The sequence below is a fragment of the Hemiscyllium ocellatum genome, chromosome 10 (assembly GCF_020745735.1).
Source record: "Hemiscyllium ocellatum isolate sHemOce1 chromosome 10, sHemOce1.pat.X.cur, whole genome shotgun sequence".
Taxonomy (NCBI): domain Eukaryota; kingdom Metazoa; phylum Chordata; class Chondrichthyes; order Orectolobiformes; family Hemiscylliidae; genus Hemiscyllium; species Hemiscyllium ocellatum.
Window position 1 is genome coordinate 67970679 of NC_083410.1, and position 21429 is coordinate 67992107.

At 38.4% G+C, this 21429-nt stretch overlaps 1 protein-coding gene across 2 annotated transcripts in view; it reads left to right on the forward strand.

Moving 5' to 3' along the window:
* ipcef1 (interaction protein for cytohesin exchange factors 1) overlaps nucleotides 1-21429 on the forward strand; it is a 201218-nt gene that overhangs the window by 172445 nt on the left and 7344 nt on the right. For both annotated transcript variants that reach the window (XM_060831567.1, XM_060831568.1), the window contains one exon: nucleotides 20117-20304. In XM_060831567.1, the coding sequence (XP_060687550.1) occupies nucleotides 20117-20304 (188 nt within the window). The remainder of the gene's footprint in view (nucleotides 1-20116; nucleotides 20305-21429) is intronic.

Genomic DNA, 21429 nt, shown 5'->3' on the forward strand with positions numbered 1-21429 from the left:
CATTGCAGATGGTCCCTTCCTTTATATTGAGTAGAGTGACAGAGCAGTAATTCATTGGAATGGATTATTCCATCTTTCTAAATGAACAAAACATTAGAAATTTTCTACACTTTCATTGTAAATATACCGAAGCGTCTTGGCAGTAGACCTGTGGCATAAATCTTTATTACTAACAGGACATTGTCAGTGCCCAGCTGCGTTGCTGCATACAATGCCTTCCACCATTTCTTGAAATTATGTAAAATGAATTAAATTAGCAAAAAACTGTATTGCTGGGTATTTAAGGATGGACTGGGATGGATCATTGATTAGATTCTTCTGATTGAAAATGTTTGCAAATGCTTCATCCTTGTCTTTTGCTAGGTTCTGTCATTATTGAGGATTGGGAAATTTGTGAATTCTCCTCCTCCAATGTTTTAAAGAACATCACTTCAACACAACGCACTTCCAAATCCATTCCATGAAGGAAATCCATATTGCCAAATGTCAAAAGTTGTAAATCAAAAAGAAAAAAAATGTAGAATTAACATGGTTCAGCAGAAAGTTGGGAAAAGTAGAAATGGATTGGTGACAGCATATTAAGATACATTTATCATTTTAGACAATGAAAAGTTAAGCATTGAGGGAGACATTAGCTGATTCAGAATAAGCAAAGGAAAAGAGAAGGCTGAGGAGAATGTCAGATGAACTTTTGTTAACTATTCACATGTAGTGACAAGCAAGAGCTCCGCTCTTCTCCTGAATACTAATGTAGGAAGGAATTCATTGGGATTTATGGAAAACAATCAACAGAGTTCTTTCAGTGAGGAAGAGTAGAGCTTCCCTGTGTTTGGAGTTTAGCAAAATAGTTATAGTGTATTTGCATTAGAATTAGATTCATTATGTTAAAAATAAAGAGACGTATGGAACCAGAACTTCTGATTGTCCCTAAGTCAGAGCTGATGAATTTGTTGGGTATTTGAGATTAAACTTTCTGTTAATTCCCAGTCAGTCAGGGATGTTGGGACTTGCATACATTTCCATTCTGAATCTCCAGTCTGTGCTGCTGCAAAGACAATATTCCTTTCAGATAATCTACACCATGGTTGTGTTATATTTTGTGCTTAGAAAATATTGTTATCATGATTATTAAGAAATTTGAGTAACTTTTTCAAAGTGATTGACTCTAATAAACAAATTGAAAGCATGTTGTTCTTAAGAATTCAAAAGAGATTTTAAAGACATTTGTAATATGTGTCTTCTGCTAATCTTTGTAAGTTTGAATAACTGTTAAGCCTACTTTTATGATTGTTCCAGATATAGTTGTTACACCAATGTGGGAATTACCATAAACGTTTCCATCAAAGTTAGCCTTTGAAGCCGTGAACTATCCCCTAAAAAGAATTTAGTATTGAGAATAAAAATGAATCCCACATGTGGATGTAGATGGTTGCCATCTTTATCCTTCATTTGGGGTCTACTCCGTGTGAGTGTGTCTAAAACTGTTGCACATCTCTGTAACTTTTCCTATATTGCCTGCTGAATCCCATGAATCTTTTATGGAAGCATTGCTCTTAAGGCTGATATTTACTGCCAATCCCTAACTGACCTTAAGGGATGGTGATAAGCTATTCCTTTGAATCACTATTGCCATATGGTGAAGGTATTCCAACAGCATTGCAATGTATAAAGCATCAGAATTTTTATCCAGTGTCAATAAAACAAAAAGAAAGACTTCCTTTGATATAATGCTTTCCATGATTATAAGATCATTAAAAAAAATTGAAGTAGACCATTTAGCCCATCAAGCTTGCTCTACTCTTCAATAGCATTATGGCAGATCTGATTGTGACCATGTCTTGACTTTCCCACCAGTCTTCTCAAAGCACTTTGAAACCAATGAAATACTTTTGAAGTGAGATTGTTGTAATGCATGAATGGTGATAAAATCTAAGTCCAGATGATTGATAACTTTGAATTGAATTTGCATTTGGTGGTTGTCGCAGATTTGAGATGTACTATCAACATTGTCTTAGCGAGTTGGTTTATCTATTTGAAACCCAAGTCTATTTGGAAATCCACTGTTTCTAGCAAGAAGCCTGTTCGACCTACATTGAAGCCTCCTGGAAGTCCTTATTACTATAGCCTTAATATTCCCCATTCACTATTTTAATTACTTCTTCAAAGACATTGTCAGGTTTGTCATGCTTGATCAAGTTTTTACAAATCCATGCAGGCGTTCCCTGATCAACTGAAAATTTTTAAGGTTTACAGTCATTCCAATCTTAATTATAGATTCTACGAAATCCCTTATGACAGATGTTAGCCAAACTGGTCTATAACTCTCAGCTTGTTAGGGAGGAAATTATGGGCCCCCTAGTGAAATATTTGTATCATCTATAACCATGGGTGAGGAGTCAGAGAACTGGAGGATGGCTTTATTTAAGAAAGGCTGCAAGGACAAACCTGGGAACTATAGACCTGTGAGTCTAACATTGGTGGTGGGTAAGTTGTTGGGAATGATTCTAAAAACAGGATTTTCATGCTTTTGGAGAGGCAAGGAATGATTAGGGATAGTCAAAATAGTTTTGTGTGAGGGAAATTGTGTCTCACAAACTTATTGAGATTTTTGAGGAAGTAACCAGAAATATTGATGAGGACAGAGAAACAGACAATGTTAACTGGGACTTTAGTAAACCCTTTGATAAGGTTCCAGATGGTAGATTAATTAGTAAAGTTGGATTATTTGGGATTCAGGGAGAGCTTGCCAATTAGATACAAAATTGGCTTTACTGTAGGAGACAAAGGGTAATAGTGGAGGGTTGTTTTTAAGACTGGAGGCCTGTGACCAGTGGTGTTCCATCAGCATTACTACTGGGTCCACTTTTGTTCGTTATTGATAAAGTGATTTGGATGACAATATAGGAGGCATGGTTAGTAAGTTTGCAGGTAACACCATGACTTAGATGAAAATATAGATGGGTGGGTTAGTCAATTTTCAGACTATACAAACTTTGGTGGAATTGTGGATAGTGTAGAAGGTTGTCAAAGGATACAGCTGGATGTATATCAGTTGCAGATATGGGCAGAGAAATGGCAGTTGGAGTTTAATCCAGGTAAGTGTGAGGTGCAGCACTTTGGGAGGTCAAATATTAAGAAAAAGTATACATTTAATGGTAGGACTCTGAACAGCGTTGATATACAGAGGGATCTTGCAGTTCAAGTCCACAGCTCCCTGAAAGTGGCAATGCAAGTAGATAGGGTGGTAAAGATGGAGTGTGGCAGGCTTGTGTTTATTGTTCGGGGAATTGAGTACAAGGGTCAGGACGTCATTTTGCAGCTTTATAAAACTTTGGTTAGGCCACACTTAGAGTATTGTGTTCAATTCTGGTCAGCACATTACAGGAAGGATTTGGAGGCTTTAGAGATGATGCAGAAGAGGTTTTCCAGGGTGCTCCCTGAATTAGAGGGCATGAGCTATAAGGAGGGGCTAAAACACTTGGGTTGTTTTCTCTGGAATGGCAGAGGCTAAGGGGAGACTTGATAAAGAAGTCTATAGAATTATGAGATGGGGTTGACGGTCACAATCTTTTTCTCAGAGTTGAATTGTCTAAAACTAAGGGGCATGCATTTAAAGTGAGAAGGAGAAAGTTCAAAAGAGGTGAGGGGCAAGGTTTTTACACAGACAGTGATAAGAGTCTGAAAGATGCTGCCCTAAGTGATGGTATGATAGGGGCATTTAAGGGACTTTTAGATAAGAATATGCAAGGAATGGAGGGATATGGGCCAATGGCAGGCAGAAGGGATTAGTCTAATTTGGCATCCTGTTCATCACAACATTGTGGGCAGAAGGGCCCATTCATGTGCTGTACAATTCTATGTTCTATGATGGTATGGTGGACAATGAAGGTTATAGCATTTTAGTAAAACAAACAAGGGCAGGACTTATACAATTAATGGTAGGGCCTTGGGTAGTGTTGTAGAACAGAGAGACCTAAGGTTTCAGGTACATAATTTTTTGAAATTTGCATCCCCAGTAGACAGTGTAGTTAAGAAGGCGATTAGCAAGCTTGCCTTCATTGCTCAGATCTTTGACTAAAGGAGTTGGGACATCATGTTGATATTGTACAGGATGTTGGTGAAACCTTTTCTGGAGTACTGTGTGCAGTTCAGCTCACCTTGCCTCAGGAAGAATATTATTAAACTGGAGAGGATTTAGAAAAGATTTACCAGAACGTTGTTAGGAATGGAGGGTTTAACTTATAGGCTGGGACTGTTTTCCAGTGGAACTTGGTAGGTTGAGGGGTGACTCGATAGAGGATTATAAAATCATGAGTGGCATAGATAAGGTGAATAGCAAAAGTGTTTTCCCTTAGGCTGGGGAGTTCAAAAATAGAGGCTTTTTTTTAAGGTGAGACGAGAGAGATGTAAATGAACATGAGGGTAAAACTATTTTTACACAGAGAGGGGCTAGTGTGTGGAATGAACTGCCAGACGAAGTGATGAATGCAGGTACAGTTACAACATTTAAAAGACATTTGGATAAGTTTATTAATAGGAAAGGTTTAGAGGGATATTTGGGCAAACACGGGTAAGTGGGATTAGTTTAGTTTGGGAACATGATCAGCATGGACTAGTTGAACCAAAGGGTTTGTTGCTATAGAAATCTATGTGTACAACTGCCACACACAATTTCCCAATCTAATGTGATAGCCTCAGACTGAGAGAACTTTGGAGTATTATAATTATGGTACCTGAAATGATGTCATTTAATTTCTCCAAAACCATGGGGCAGGAGTAATATTGGCTTGATGATCTGTCATTCTTCATTGCCATTTTTATCGTAATTACTGTTTTTTTTGCTTATGTTAACTATCGCGAGTGTCTGTCCCTGATTCAATATCAATGTTTTTCGAATGTCTGGCATGCTGACCTTTTCTTCTACTGTAAAGAATAATGCAAAGTAATAATTTAACATATTCACCATTTAGCTGTGGCTTTTTTTCTGCAATGGATGTCTATTGCCTCCGGGGCATATAAAGTGGTTACACGTCCATTAAACATCTTTGATATTTTTACATATGAACAGCTATGTTTAGTATACAGTGGCCAGTTTCTGACTCAGTGCACAGAAATTAATCTTACCCAAATCTAAACTCTTAGATGCATTCCATTTTGTGTTTCATCTTTGTTCCCTTCAAAAATTATACTGATGAATTAATATTATGATTACTATGAGATAAATGGTCACGTTGTTAACCAATCAGGGACATTACCCATGAATAAATCTAATATTGCCTGCTCACTTGTTTGGCCTAGGTCATAGTGTTTCAAATAAATACCCTCGACACATTCAACAAAAAATATTTGTTAATCTGCTTATTTCAATCCTTCTGTAGTTGAACTTGTGCCATTAAGCTTCTTCTGCCTTTGCCTACATACTTTTCTTATCAGCTCACAGCGGCTACCAGAGCTCCAACACACAACTCCGGTTTCATTTCTTACTCCTCCACATGGGGCTGTTTTTTTTTCAGAGTTGAAAAGATTCCACAAATCTTTAAAAATAGTGGCTGTGTTCCAAGTACAACGTCCTGCCCCCTTCCTGATAAATCCAAATTTTTGTCAAGATAGGAAGGAGGTCAGGGTGTGATTCACTTAAGTGGGAAACCTGAGCTCAGCACATGCAATCAAACCAGTTTTGACTGTTACAAGAGTCTTAGCACATCATGTGGGATCATAAATTGATGGAGTTGAGAGTATAGTGCTGGAAAAGCACCGCAGGTCAAGCAGCATCCGAGGAGCAGGAGAATCGACATTTTGGGCATAAGCCCTTCATCAGGAATGCTACTGAATACAGTACCCAGGATAAATGTTTGTGGTTGTTGGTAACCAATCATTTTTGCTTCAGGATATCATTCCGTGTTCCTCAGAACACCGTCCTAGAGCCATACATCTATTTTTTTACTTCATGAAGAAACGTCTTTACATCATAAGGTGAGAAATGCAAATGCATTCTGAAAATTTCAGAGTGTTGAGTACTTTTCCTGATTCCTCAGATCTAAGCACACATTCAGCAAAACCTGGACAGCTTTTAATAAGTGATATACATGTCCCATAAATGTCAGTCAACAGCTTTCATGGCCCAGTACATGCTTAACTTCAAACAAATTTTTATGTTTTAACAAAACCATGGAAGGCTGAAAAAATATAGCTGTACAAGGATCACAGGAATTTCTTTGTAGATTAAAGTACTCGCCTGTCTCCAGACAGAACAAAAGGAATGTCCAGATTGACGTCAACGCGATTGGTGGAGTTTTGCTTTTTTGGATGAAATTTGGAGAGAGGAAGAAGGTTCAGGTTGAGTTTTCTTGTGCTATTTCATTCTCCTAAACCCATTGCTGGAGCATGCAAGAGTAAAATGCTAAATATCAATATCAGGCAGGCAGCCAGGAAGTTCCACCCACCATCAAGACTTTCTGGCATTCAACCTCGAGATGCCATGTTTAAAATGTATTTTATAGTGCCTCACTCTCTGCACTCCAGGAGCATCAGTCAACTTCTGATCATTACCCTCAGCTATCCATGGAGACATAAAAAAACAGACAAAGTGCAGCATACTTTAGTGATGCCTTCCCTCAGGCTTTCCCAAAAGCTTTCCAGGAAAAAAAGGGATCGTTTTCCCTATGGATGCCAACACAAATCATCCTGACCAGCATAAGCAGTCTGGACAAAGTGACTACAGAGGTGCTTATGGGTAGCTCAAATGAAGCAAAAAGATGAATGATTTGCTGCACTCTACCAGGCTATATATCATTTTCTACTCAATATGTCATGCTCCAATATGTGTGAGTTAACATCATAACATTGTTACTGCAGAGGGCTATCACTTAGAAGACTGAGTGCCAGACATCTCCATCAGATACCACACCTGCAATCAATGTCAGTCACTTTATTGCAGCCACCAATGTTTCACTTCTTAGCACCACTTAAACATCTGCCAGGGTTAATACTTCAAAAATAAAAAGAAACTACAACACTCATGCTCATGCACCATCAACTTACTGACCTTTTATTACAACCAGTAGAACATACATATCTCATAGCTTTTTATCAAAGGCTTGTATGGGACAAGGACACAATCACAGAAGATGGCTTTGTCGTAACTTCCTCACAGATATCTTGTCAACAATAATGTAAAATCCCTTGTTGTTATTAATCAACTACAGCGCTTTGATAATAGTGAATCATCTTTCATTCAAAATCCTTTAACACCAACTTCTCCAGTACCACAATCTTATTACTAATAAAGCACACAAACAATCACAGTTTTGGGGATTGACTTTTCTACTGATCAATGCAGACCGTTTGCTTAAAATGTTTCTTAATGCTTGATCCTTCTGCAAGAGAAAATATTCACAATCCTCTAAGAATCAAACATCCTCCCCTTCTTAGTCCTAAAAGGGAAATCCTTAATTTTAAAGAAGCATACCTTGATCATAGACTGACCCACAAGAAGAAACATCCTTTCCATGTTCACCCTGTCAAGACCATTCAGCCTCTTAAATAATGCTGTCCCCTCACTCTTCCAAACTCCAGTGGATACTCCTGGCTCATCCAATTTATCCTCAAAAGATAACAAGCTTATTCTGTGTATTGATCTTGTAAAGTTCCTTTAGACTACTTTTAAAGCATTTACATTCTTTCCTATATAACAAGGCCAAAACTGCACACAGTATTCAACACATGGTTTCACCAATGCCCTATATAACTGAAGCATAACCTCGTTACTTTTATGTCCACTTCCACTCATAATAAGAGCTCTTAACCCATTAGCCTGCTGGAATAGGCAATTGAAAGACTGACAGGACAGTATTAAGAGAGTCAACACTGAGCAATCCAACTCCAAGGCAGAAGTGATTTATTCACATGCATACAAAAAGTAGCATTTAAAAACTTTCCATCAAGCCTCAAACAGTCATGACGTTTATACACAAAATATAGTAACACGCCCCATCCCAGCAGACAATCAACCAATTACTAACCATGGTACATGTCAAATGTTTTAACTGTTAACTAAATGTTTAAATCTAGTTTTCAGAAGCCTAAAGTGCTTTAGAAGTACAATCCTTCTACATTTAAGTGGGATATACTTATTCGAAGTGAAATGTATGCTCCCTGAAAACAAAGTAAACAAATTATCCTCATAGTATTACATTGTAGCTTAAATGCTTCAATTTCTAATTAACTACCACTAAATAGCATGTAACATTCTGATTAGTCAGAAACTATATGCCTGACCATTGACTTCAGGGGTTTGACTTAAGAGTTACCCTTGCTAGTGTCCTTGTCTTCCAGGAAAGGTTTATTGGCTAGTACCAATAGGGATGTTATAAATTGCAAATGTCTGCAGACCCATGTTGTCTTTGGGAGTCCTATGTGTTTAATTGCACTTTCTCAAAACAAACTACAGACCCAAGGTCTAATTTTTCTTCATTACTGGTTCGTCCCCTGACTGTGGACAGACATCCGTGGTTTGTCAAATATGATAAGTTTATTCTTTATGTATTCCATCTCCTGCACGTGGACATCTGTCCTTATGTAGTGTGCCTCACTGTGGGCTATTTTACTTTTAACTCTTTACATCCCTGTTATGTCTTACCATGATGACCTGTTCTTGTCTCTTATTTTACATTATTTTATTTCATCCTTCAGTGATCTGACTAGAGTAGGCTCAGAATCACATTATGGTGAGCACAGACCTGATGTTGACCCATAACTGAATGACAAAAAAAAAGCCAAGGACTCTGACATTCAGAGCACTACCGGAGAACAGGCTACTGCTGAGTCCAGTACAGCCGATGAGCCTCTGGATTCAGCCATTAGTGAGCTGATGGTGACGCATAGGCAAGCAGCTGAACAAGTGGCAGAAGTGACAGAGATCATGTATGGATGGAGGAAAGGCCAGAACAGTCAGCCAAGTTCTGAAGGTTGTGGAAGGAGAATATAGTTTACCATGCAAATACTTACCTATTAACTCTAATATTTTACTTTAATATGAACCTGCTAATATTGTTCTGACATAGATACCTGTGAAAGGTAATGATCACCATGCTTCATGGTGGGAGTGAGGTTAAGAAGGTGAGATCTTCATGGGAACCTCAGCTGGTATGAGAATTGGACTTGCCCTGTTGGCATAACTTTGCATTGCCAACAATAGTCCTGCCAACTGTTCTAAACAACCACCCTGCCATACCCCAGTGAAACATTACTAAAAATGGATTTTTAACAGGACCCCTAAACACTCTTAAGGGCCAGTATGTTTCTCCAGTATATTGCTGAGCCAAGTAGGTTTCTGATTCAATCCACAGGCTTGTGTTGATGAGCTGATCTGAGCTGATCTTAGCCAGAATGCCAGCAATAGCATTACAATATACCTGGAAGTTCATTTGTGGATAGTGCTAGAGACAGGATTATAGTGAATCCACTGTAATTTATTACCCCTGTTTAAAAACCATTTTGCACAATAACAGTCAAGTTTAAAAGAAGCATTTGGTGAGTCTGTGATGAGGTACTGTAGAATTGCTTCCTCTGCAAGAGTTAACATTTAGTGTAACCAGAAAACATCATGCCATGACATTCTAATGATTATCCTAATCAACATTGAGAAGAGATATTGATTTCATTTCTTTGTTTTAATAGCCAAGTAAATGTCATCCAACTGATGGAGCAAAAAAATATTGCTGTTTCATTAGAAACTTGGAGATACTTGGAGATGGATAATTTTAAATAGCCACTTGCCTCATTATAATTCAGTTTGACTTAATAAAATAGCATAGAGATGCATTGCAAAACAAATTTGCAGGAGAGAATATTTTGCTATTATTTAGGTTATAATGTGCTTTCACATATGATGAGTAATGAATGTTGCTTCTATATTGACTTAACCATTTAAATTCTTATTCGAATGCCATTTCCCATTAAAGTATATTGATTACATTAAAGAATATTTTTGTCTCTTTGGGGGAATGTTTGTAGCAGCATGTAAAGCTGCAACCATGTCTCACTAATGTGGCTGCAGGAGAGTGTTCACAGTGCAGAAAACACCAGACTAGATTTCAAAATATTGACCTACCAGCATTTCTTATGAATTTTTGTTCCCCCAGTGATCCTTTGACATGCATCATTCATGGATTATTGTATTCTGTTCTATTCACTAACTTCATAAATCATTGGGCAAGATGTTTTATAGTACATAGGATAAATGGCACAGAAAGAAGCCACTTGGCCCAATCAGGTTATGCTCCTGTTTATGCTCCACGTGAACCTTATCATTTCTCAAAAATCTCCTATAGTAGTCACCGATTCATTTCTCTGACTATCCATTTTCCTGTAAATGCATTTACGCTTTTTTCTTCAACTACTCCTTTTGTAAATAAGTTCCATGTTTTAAGACCATAAAATGTAAGGGCAGTATTAAGTCATTCACGTCAATGAGTCAACTCCATCATTCAATCATGCTTTTCATGATACGTTTTTCAACCCCATTTTCCTGCCTTCTTCCCTGTAACCCTTAATCCCCTACCAACCCTTATCTGTCCATGTCTTAAATACACTCAATGATTGGCCTCCACAGCCCTCTGAAGCAATGAGTTTTACAGATTAACCACCCTCTGGCTGAAGCAATTCCTCCTCATCTTAGTTCTAAAGGGTGATCCCTTCACCCTGACATTGTACCCTCAGATCTTTGTGTCTCCTACTCATGGAAATAGCTTCTCTACACCCACTCTACTCAGTATTCTATAAGTTTCAATGTGATCCCTCCTCATTCTTCTAAACTCCATTGAGTACAGACTCAGAGTCCTCTCAGCTTCACATATGACAAGCCCTTCATACCTGGGAACATTCTTGTCAATCTCCTCAGGACCCCTCCAAGGCCAGCACATCCTTACATAGATATGGGATCCAGAACTGCTCACAATATTCCAAATGTAGTCCGACAATAGCCTTATGCAAAAAAAAACAGAAGTGTGGGTACTGGAAATCAGAAACACAAACAGAAATTACTGGAAAAATTCAGCAGATCTGCCAGCATCTGTGGACAGAAAGCAGAGTTAATGTTTTGGGTCCAATGACCTTTCTTCAGAACTAATTTTATCTAGAAAATCATCAATACATATGTTTAAGATGGGGTGAGCGGAGATGGGAGGAGTAACCTCTAGATGGACATGGAGCCCAGAGAGAGACAACAACATCAGCGTGGAAAAATGAATAGCCGCTAATGGGGACCTTTACTGACAATAGGTTGTTTGTGGTGGCAGCCCATGTGTATGGGATTTGGGGTAAGGACCTGCGAGAATGTATTCAAGTCTTAATTTATTGAATCCTGAAGGCTGCAATTTCCTTAAGTGGAAAATGAGATGATGTTCTTCCAGTTTGTATCGAGCTTTGCTGGAGCACTGTAGCAAGCCCAAGTCAGAAGTGTTGGGCAGGGAACAGTGATGTGTTGAAGGGGCAACAGGAAGCTCAGGGTCACTTTTGTGGACAGAAGGTAGGTGTTCTGCAAAGCAGGTTGTCTATTCTGCATGTTGTCTCTCTCGTGTAGAGCAGACCACATCGTGAGCAATGAATACAGTAGATTAGATTGAGTAAAGTGCAGGTAAACTGCTGCTGGGAGCTAGAATAGTGAGGAGGAGAAAGTAAATGGGCAGGTGTCACACCTTCTGGTGAATGGGAAAGTACATTGGGAGTGTGGGGAAGTGTTGGAAGTGGAGGAGGAGAAGACCTGGAGGGAATGGTCCTTGTGGAAGCTGACAAGGGAGGGCAGGCGAATATGCGTCAGGTGGTGGTTTTCTGCTGGAGATGGTGAAAATGGTAGTTAACTGATCTGTTGGATGTGGATGCAGTTACGGTAGTAAGTGAGGAACATGGGGATCCCTATCGCTGTTGTGGGAAGGGAAGAAGTGGATGACGGCCAAAGTGCTGGAGATGGGTCAGATACAACTGAGAGCCCCATCAACTACAATGGTGGTGAATCCTTGACTAAGAAAGAAGGTGGGCGTTGTGGAGACCACCTTAAAGAAGTTGGCATCATTGGAACATATGGGACAGATACAGAGAAACAAGAAGAATGGAACAGAGTCTTTACAGGAAACAGGGTGTGAAGATGTATAGTTGAGGTAACTATACATCTTGATGAAGTCTTGGTGAAGCATTGCTGACTCAGCCCCATTTCACTAGGCACTTCCAAGTACTCCTCAATCTCCTCAACAATGGACTCTAAAATTGTACCAACAACCAAGGTCAGGCTAACTGGCCTATAGTTTCTTGTTGAGAATGTGGTGCTCGAAAAGCACAGCAGGTCAGGCAGCATTCAAGGAGCAGGAGAATCGATGTTTCAGACAAAAGCCCTTCATAAACCACTTGTTTAAGTGGTGAGTCCAGTTGAATTTCTGGTCAATGGTAACCTTTAGAATGTTGACACTGGCGAATTCAGTGATGGCAACACCATTGAATGTTAAGGAGCATTGATAGATTGTCTCTTGGTAGCATTTGTGTGACGTGATTGTTACTTGCCACTTGTAAGTCCAAGCCTTGATACTGTCCAGATCTTGTTGCATTTGAAAATGGACAACTTCAGTCACTGAGGAGTTGTGAATGGTATTGAGCATTTGTACAATCATTGGCAAACACCCCCATTTCTGACCTTAAAATGAAGGGAAGGTCAATGATGAAGTGGCTGAAGATGATTTCAGCTGACAATATTACCCTGAAGAACTCCTGGACAATGATGATTGACCTTCAACATCCACAGCCATCTTCTGATGTGTCAATTACAGAACGTGGCACAATATTGTTCTATGTTCTAAGTATTTATCTTAATCTTAATCTAAGACACCCCTCAATTTACTGCCGTCCATGTGTTTGTCCAGCAGTTGTTTAAATGTCCCTATTGTCTCTGACTCTACTACCACCACTGGCAGTGCATTCCACACACCAACCACTGGTATGAGACCAAACAAGATTTTACCCCTTATTCCTATTGATAACAGTTTTGCTAGGACTCCTTAATGCCACCATCATTTGAATGCAGCCTTAATGTCAAGGGCTGTCACATTCACCGCCCGTCTGGAATTCAGCTGTTCACCCATTTTTGAACCAATGCTGTTACAAGGTCAGGAGTTGAGTGGCCCTGGCAAATCTCAAACTATCAGTTAAGGAAGTGAGCTGTTAGAGAGTGAATAAAAATGGATATTGATGAACAGTTATCAAATGCTTGATAACACTGTCGATGATACACTCCATCACTTTACTGGTGATCAAGAGTATACTGATAGAGCAGTAATTGGCCGGGTTGGATTTGTCTAGATTTTCACATACAGGACACACCTGGGCAATGTTGGATAGATGCCAGTGTTGTAGCTGTACTGAAACAGGTCAGCTAGGGGAGTGGCAAGTTCTGGAAAACAAGTCTTCAGCATATTGCCAGAACACTGCCAGAGTTCATAGTCTTTGCATGATCAAGTGGCTATATCTGTTTCTCGATATCATGTGGAATAAACTGAATTAGCTAAAGATTGACACATGTGGTGCTAGGAAACGCTGGAAGAGGTTGAGATGGTCATCCACTCAGCACTTCTGACTGAAGATTGTTGCAAATACTTCAGCCTTATCTTTTGCACTGACATCCTGGACTCTTCCTTCATTGAGGATGGGAGTACTTCTAAAGCCTCCTTGTCCAGTGTTTCTAATTGGCTGCATTGGTAATTACTGGTGGTGGTTAATAAGTTAAAAACACAAAAAAGCTATAGTAGTTTGGTGATGGGAAAGTCATTTGGTTGTGTGTTCTGGATAAATTAGTCATTCTGGATAAATTAAATAAAAGCATATAGCTAGCACTGAGGTGGTGTTCCTACTTCTGAGTTTCTTGTGGTACGGTAATAGTGTCCCTTGGGTTCAAGTCTCCCATGTTATAGAGGTGTGTAATAACATCCCTGAGCAAGTTAATTAGGAAAGTATCTTTAAAGCAAACCCACATGGTATTGTGGTGCAGAGGTAGTCTTCTGTCAAGAGATCTGGGTTAAAGTTCTGTGTGACAGCACTTCTGGATTTGAATAAAATAAAGTAAACCTAGGGTTGGGTGTGCAAAACCTTCCGTCCTGGGTGGGGACTAGCCTATATATGTCACAAGTATTGGCTCTATTTTGATAAATGATGTTCCTTTCCAGTCGGGCTTCCCAAGTTATTATATTTATTATGCAAAAGAAGATAAAATGGAACAAACAAAGCCACTTACATATAATATAGTTTGAAAGATTTTGAAATCTTTTACATATTAAAAATGCAATCTCATCAATACCAGCAACAACACGCTACATTATACAAACATTATAGAGAATTTGCTTCTTTATACACCTTTAGTTTAACTTAACTGTTTATTTTCATTTCTGGTCTTGAGAGTTGGTATCCTCGTCCTCAATTAGTCACACAACTAAGGCTAGACTTTCTTAGCTTTGCATAACTACTTCAGGGTTCTAACTAAACACTTCTCATTTGAAACTTCTGAACAAAAATCCTTACACTGAGGATATCTATTACCTAACAATTCTAAATTAACTCCTTTTCTCAAGGAGAAACTAATTAATATATTTATCTTCAAGCAGGATTTCTGCAACCTGAACAGCAAAAGCTTTCCAAGCAATGGATTTTTTCCTGAGCAAAAACAACATTTGTGATTCTTCTATTAACTGCAGACTCTTTCTCTAATGCAGGTTTTAAAATAAACGGTGGCTCTAGAAATACTGACAAGTTAACCATTAAAGACCAGAATCAACATGTGATTTGTTCAAATTTCAAACTTAAAGATAAATGATATTAATAAATCTCACACCTTACAATGCTGATTGATCATATACATCACATGAAAATACAATCATTTGGAGAAAGGCTCTGCTGTTTGAATTGTGTAGCAATAAGAATTCCTTAGTCCCAGTTTGCTGTCTTATACTGCCCTCTACTGAGACCTTCTTCCCACATTCTACAGTCACTTGTTTCCTTGTTTCATGTGTTACTGCTGTGGATGGACGAAAATGCAGACTGATCATGAAAGTTCCTCCTTTCAGATCAAAAAATAAGAATATTAAATTTGGACCAGGAAAAAAACGACATGTAGAACAATTCATCAAAGGACTATAAGCAGCCTGAAATTCTCCACGTGGCACACATTAGTGACATTAGATTTAAAAGGGAATGAGGGATATGTTCAATACATGATTACAGATCACAAGGAAACAGCACTTAAATGGAAACCCAACTCCTTCAAATCTGTGCTCTAGGTACATAAAAATACGTAGAAGTTACAACACAGAAAGCTGCCATTTGGCCCAACCAGTCAATTTTGGTGTATTTTGTTGTCATCCCCTTCGAGTAAAAAATGAGGTCTGCAGATGCTGGAGATCACAGCTGAAAATGTGTTGCTGGTTAAAGCACAGCAGGTTAGGCAGCATCTCAGGAATAGGGAATTCGACGTTTCGAGCATAAGCCCTTCATCAGGAATCGCCTTCGTTTATTTTTGCTTATTCACTAATCTAATTGAATCTTGACAGTTTACTCAGGTGCTCATCCTTACATGGAAGTATAAAGGGTCAAAGAAATCAGTAAGGTCTGGGAAGTGGTCAGATGGAAGACAGTCTAGCAGCCTGGAGGAAGAATCCATGGCAGGTGGTCACAGTGCAGGATCTTTGAAGATGGTCTCAACAATTGGAAGGGTCAAGGTAGATTATGGACTCCTGGGATGGAGAGGACGATAGAACATCAGAAATGCAACGTGGTGAGAAGGAAAATAGAAGGACTGCAATCCACCCATGGGAGACCGAAGCATTCCTCAAGGGGTCTGAATGAAAGTGATCCTGCATATCCAGGCTAAGAAGCAGTGCTGAAAATGGAACATATTTATGGAGACCAAAGCTCCCATCTTTTCTTTGCTGCTGGTTTTCTGCTTCCAAGAAATCCATACTATGAAATTTCATTTTAAATCAAGCTCAAAGTTGCACTGTGGAAGTCTGATTTAAGTATAGTAATAATGTTTTCCACCAGGTTAGGGTTTGGGACAGATTTTGAGTACATGATGGCTAATCCCTGCCCCAACCCACATTCTCTTTTCTGCGTGTCAACAGAGGTAATGTATATTTCAGCCATAGCTTCTGTCTCAACCACTAGCACTTGAAGTAAATTCCACAGCCCCTAGGTCTAAATATTTGCCAGACTACAGAACCTCTCCATCATGGCAAAGGTTGTCAGAAGTGGTTTGAAATTGCATCCCACCCTAAGAGTGGCATCTATCATTTTGCAGAGACAGGAATGGAATTAGCTCAGGATTCGTTCAGTTGCAGTTTATGGATATAGGTGGTTATTTAAGTCATAGACGCTTCAGATCCTAGGTGATTTTGGTGAAGTAACTGCCTGAAATCTGAGGTAGAAATTGCAGGAGTGGTGAGTTAATTTTTGGATCTGATCCCAGGATATCTTTGGGGCTGGTAATGTGCTGGTTAGTGGCTTTAAAGTTCTCTTTGCATTGTAAGAATTAGACATGTTTGTGTGTAAACAATCTATAAGCTGTGGTGTTTGTTTTTTTTATTTCATGTTTTTCTGACCTATGGTTATACTATGTATAACTGTAATGTAACCCTTTTGTTTCTTCATTTTTTTATTCTGTAACTAAGGATTGTATCTAGGTACTTTGTACCTAAGGTGGCACTGCGTGTTGTTGACATTGTTACATTGTAACTAATCTTGTATCTGAAGAAGACATACCTAGGTACTTTTGCACTTAAAATGCAGCTGTAATGGTGACTTATCAACTTTTCACTGTACTCATTTGAGTACATGTGACGATAAAGCTAATTCAATTCAAATCAATTCAGTTCAATTCAATAAACTCATTGGAACTAGCAAACCTGTCAAAGAACTATGCAAGCTAGACTGTTAAATAAACCTGTCTAACCTGTCAAAAGCTGAAAATGTGTTGCTGGTTAAAGCACAGCAGGTCAGGCAGCATCCAAGGAACAGGAAATTCGACGTTTTGGGCCGGAGCCCTTCATCAGGAATGATGAATAACCTGTCAAAAGGCTCTCTTAAGGCTATCAAGGCGTTTAGAATTCCAAATCTATCGATCTTTATCAAAGTTCCAGAGAGTTTAAAAAATATACATTTTCATTTCACTCTATTAATTTCCATTCTTTAATTAGTGCTGTTTGATTAACTTCTTGAGGATCTATGATCTTAGCTGGGTGTCTTTCATTTCACCATCTGATTCATCGGAACATATGATTTTGAACTCTTTGATGTGGAACTATGAATACCAATGCTTGTTGCACTTGAATTAAGTAATTGTATTTATAAGATGTGAAGAAATTTGAATGCATTAAATAGATGTTTAATATTGCATGTTTTACACAATGCAGTGATGTTTGCAAAACCTATTTAAGAGAACTTCTTTCCATCTATACATGGGCTGAGGTCTGTCCATTCTGCATGTTAGATGGGTTGGTATAGTAAGTGCAATGGAAAAGGTTGTTTAGTGGCATTGTTTAGCATGAGTTGACACTAGGTTGGTACAGAGGCACAAATAGGAATGGAGATAAGAGAGCAGTGAAGTTTGTAAGTGTTTTATGGATTTATCTTTATTTTTCAATTTTGAATATACTGCCACTATTAAGTGAACTGTTTTACAGCTCCAGCTGATTGTAGAATAGAAATGTTTGTTTTCACAAACGATTAATTATTTAAGTGTAATGTGCATACTCATAAACTAAGTCATTAATTAAAAAAATGAAATGCATTTTTAATAAGTGATTTGTTGGAAGATAATGTGTTGACTTTTTCATCAATAAGTCTTTCTTTTAAATAGTAAAGACAAATAGACACAACTTTATTTTATGTCAACACAGTTCTGCCCACTATGGGTACTAAGTCAGTTGGCATTAAAGGGTAAGGGCACAGGGTGTTGGATGGGACATGGATTGGCAAAATGTTGGCATGGGGAGTATTAATTCATTCCTGATGAAGGGCTTATGCCCGAAATGTCGAATTTCCTGTTCCTTGGATGCTGCCTAACCTGCTGTGCTTTAACCAGCAACACATTTTCAGCTCTGATCTCCAGCATCTGCAGACCTCATTTTTTACCCGGAGTATTAAGAGCCTTGGGGTGATAGATGGCCATAGTTGATGAAGGGATATAAGGGATTAAAGGTGATGGGTAGAGAGCCTAGAGTGGCATTTGGAGTATGAGGTGCCTTACTGGCAGCCTCTGCACATGCTTCAGAGGAGAGAATTCCATCCCAGCTTGCCTCCTAGGTAACCCCACCTCCCCAGTGGAAAAATCTAACCTTCCTGGCCACTTTTTCCAAGTTCAGGTTTGTGGAGCCTAGAGAAAATCCAGGCCATTATTTGCATTTCCTCATATCCCAGAGAACCTGCTTTCTACCCTCCCTAATTCCTCGGTCTTTCCCATAGTGTAGAACCATCCCCGCTTTTCCAAGATGGCAGTGGCCTAGGACACTTCAGCTGGAGCTCATCCGCTCCATTTGTTCTTTTTTTTCTTTTTTTCCTCTTTTGTGTTTTTTTGTCTTTCTTCTTTCTTGGTGACATTCTGAACTCCTGGCCTCAGTGCCAACTCAGTGTGGTGGCTTCCTCGCCTAGCTTGGCAGTCTCTTGGCCTGTGTGGCTGTCTTGTCCTGGCGTGGTGGCCCAGTGTGGCGATATCTCAGTGGTTCAGCCTGGTGGTCTATGAGCAGTCTATGGCAATCTTTCAGCCGAGCATGGCCTTGGCATGGACCTCCAGCCTTGAGGTGATTCCAGAATGGTCTCCCAGCCTCGACAGCCTTGAGGTGAAGCCTGATATAGTCTGGAGTCAAAGCCTGGTGTGAAATGGAGGCTATGTACCAGAGTGCACTGGGTTAAAAGGATTGATGTTCTGAATTTTTTATTTCTCTGGTTTCTAATTTATCCCTATGATCTATGTCTGACTTATATTTCTTTATATTTCTATTTCTTTTCCTAAGTACTTGTACTGAATAATCTGTATCTAGGTACTTTGTACCTAAGATGGCGCCAAAGGTGTCAACCTGTAAGCTTTTCACTAGACTTATTTGAGTACATGTAACAATAAAGCTAATTCAATTCATCCCAGCAGGGTCATTTTTTAAATTGATGTCTTATAACTGATGTTATACGGGCCCATCATTTACATACAGTATTGCCTCCTGACACTTCAACTTGAAGCTTTATGATTATTGCACTTAACAGTTTAAAGAAGAAGAATATAAATATTATGAATCCTGAATCTTGGTTAGGATGCACTTTCAACACTGCTGATAAACCACAGTCCTTTATTTCTGGAGACAGTTTCAGCATATTCCATTTAGTGTGTTTAGTATTTTTCATACACATATATTACTGGCTAGATATGTTTCAGAACCGCTTTTACATTGCTCCAACTGTGTCCATTAATTGTAAACTTTAGGAAAAATACCCACTTGTCCCAGCATAATTCCATTTCATGTATAATATAGTCAATTGTTTTTTGAAGGAAAATCAGTGAAATGTTTTTAAGGTGAACTCACATTCATTGGAAGTATAAGTGGGAATGCAATCATGATATGGAATGTACTGTCGAGAAGAATGGTGGATAAGGTTCAATCAGAAGTTTCAAAAGAAAACTGGATAAACAGTTGAAATTAAATATTTGAAGGTTTATTGGAAAAATAGTTAGCAAGTAGGTTGAATTGAATAGATCTTGCAAAAAGCTGGTCCAAGCATAATAGTTTAAATGGCCACCTTGTATGTCTCTGATTTCACACAAGAACTTTAACAGCCTTCTGAGACAAAAGAGACACCATTCAATCCTATTATTGGACAGACTGCAAAGCAAGGGTGTAGAACATCAATAAATATTCTTCCTACTATATTGTAGCATTCAATGCAACATTCAAGGCTATGCAATTCATTTGCTTTATTGCAGTGATCAGTAATTTAATTCAGGAACTATTTTAATGAACATTCTATTTATTTAAATGTGCATTAATACAAAAGTTCACGAAGATGAGAATGCCATTTAACATTTTCTTTGCCTGTCTTTCAGAACAACCACAAAATTCTGATGAAATGGAACAGTTATACAAATCCTTAGAGCAAGCCAGTCTTTCACCTATTGGAAAACGTCGGCTTTCGTCAAGAAAGGACTACAGGAGATCCTTTATAAAACGTAGCAATAATCCTATTGTCAATGAAAGATTGCATAAATTCAGAACTTTGAACAGTACTTTGAAGGTATAAGTATATCAGTTTCTGTTTGTATCTTTTGAGAAAACATAACTGCTTTTGGGGTATGTGTTGGTGTAGTGTTAACATGACATAAGCCCAGGCTAACCTTTGAGGGTCAAAGCCAAACATAGTACTGTGGAAATTAAAATTCATTTAATCCTATCATTATTTATGAATTAATATAAATTGGTCTCAGTGATAGTGACCATCATTGGTCTGGCCTGTCTCGTCTCGACACCCATAGCAGTGTAGTTGAACTTAACTGTCTTCTGAACTCAGTTAGAGGACAATTAAGGATGGTTAACAATTGCTGTCTTGCCCATAATACCCACATCCCATAAAAGAATAATGATGAAAAAACAGCCACTACATAATTAGGTAATCATGGAATTTCAAAAAATGGAACATCTAGACATAATCAAAAAATGTAAATAAAAATTTCATAACCAAATGATGATCCAACATGCAGAATTCAAAATTTCAATGAAGTGTAGCAGATTTTTGCATTTTAACAGACCATGACCAACACAATAGGAAAGGAATCAAGCAACATCAATTAATATGAAATCGGAAATGAATTTATTTGTTGAATCCAACAAACTATGCTTTGTATCTGTATAGTTTTCTTGTTGTTAAGATCTAGCTCCAGATATTCTGGCTCTTATTGAAGAATTTCATCATGAACTCTATTGTGGGTACGGATTGAATTTTAATGACATGCTTTGGTTACAACCAATAAATTACTAGTGAGCCCCTCTCAAACCAAGCATGAGGTCAACTCTATAAGCTTAATTTTAACAGGACATCATATTCAATTTGCACATACTAAAATAAATGCCTGACATTCAAAAATAGGAAATCATAAGAAGGAGCAATTTTACATTTAGTGTTAGATTATTCTATTAAGTGTATTCAACTGGTCAATATTGTTTCCTACTAACGGCAGGGAGAGACCGACCTGCCAATTTTAGACCATCCTCACCCTCATTAAAAATGCCCAAGCATGGACATCCTCAGAATAACGTTGAACAATGTTTCCAAGTTTATTGTCTGTTACGGAGTTCTTATCTCAATATTTTGCTTTCCTTAAAGCATTTGCAATTAAATAGAAAATAGGTTGGTCTTATTTTT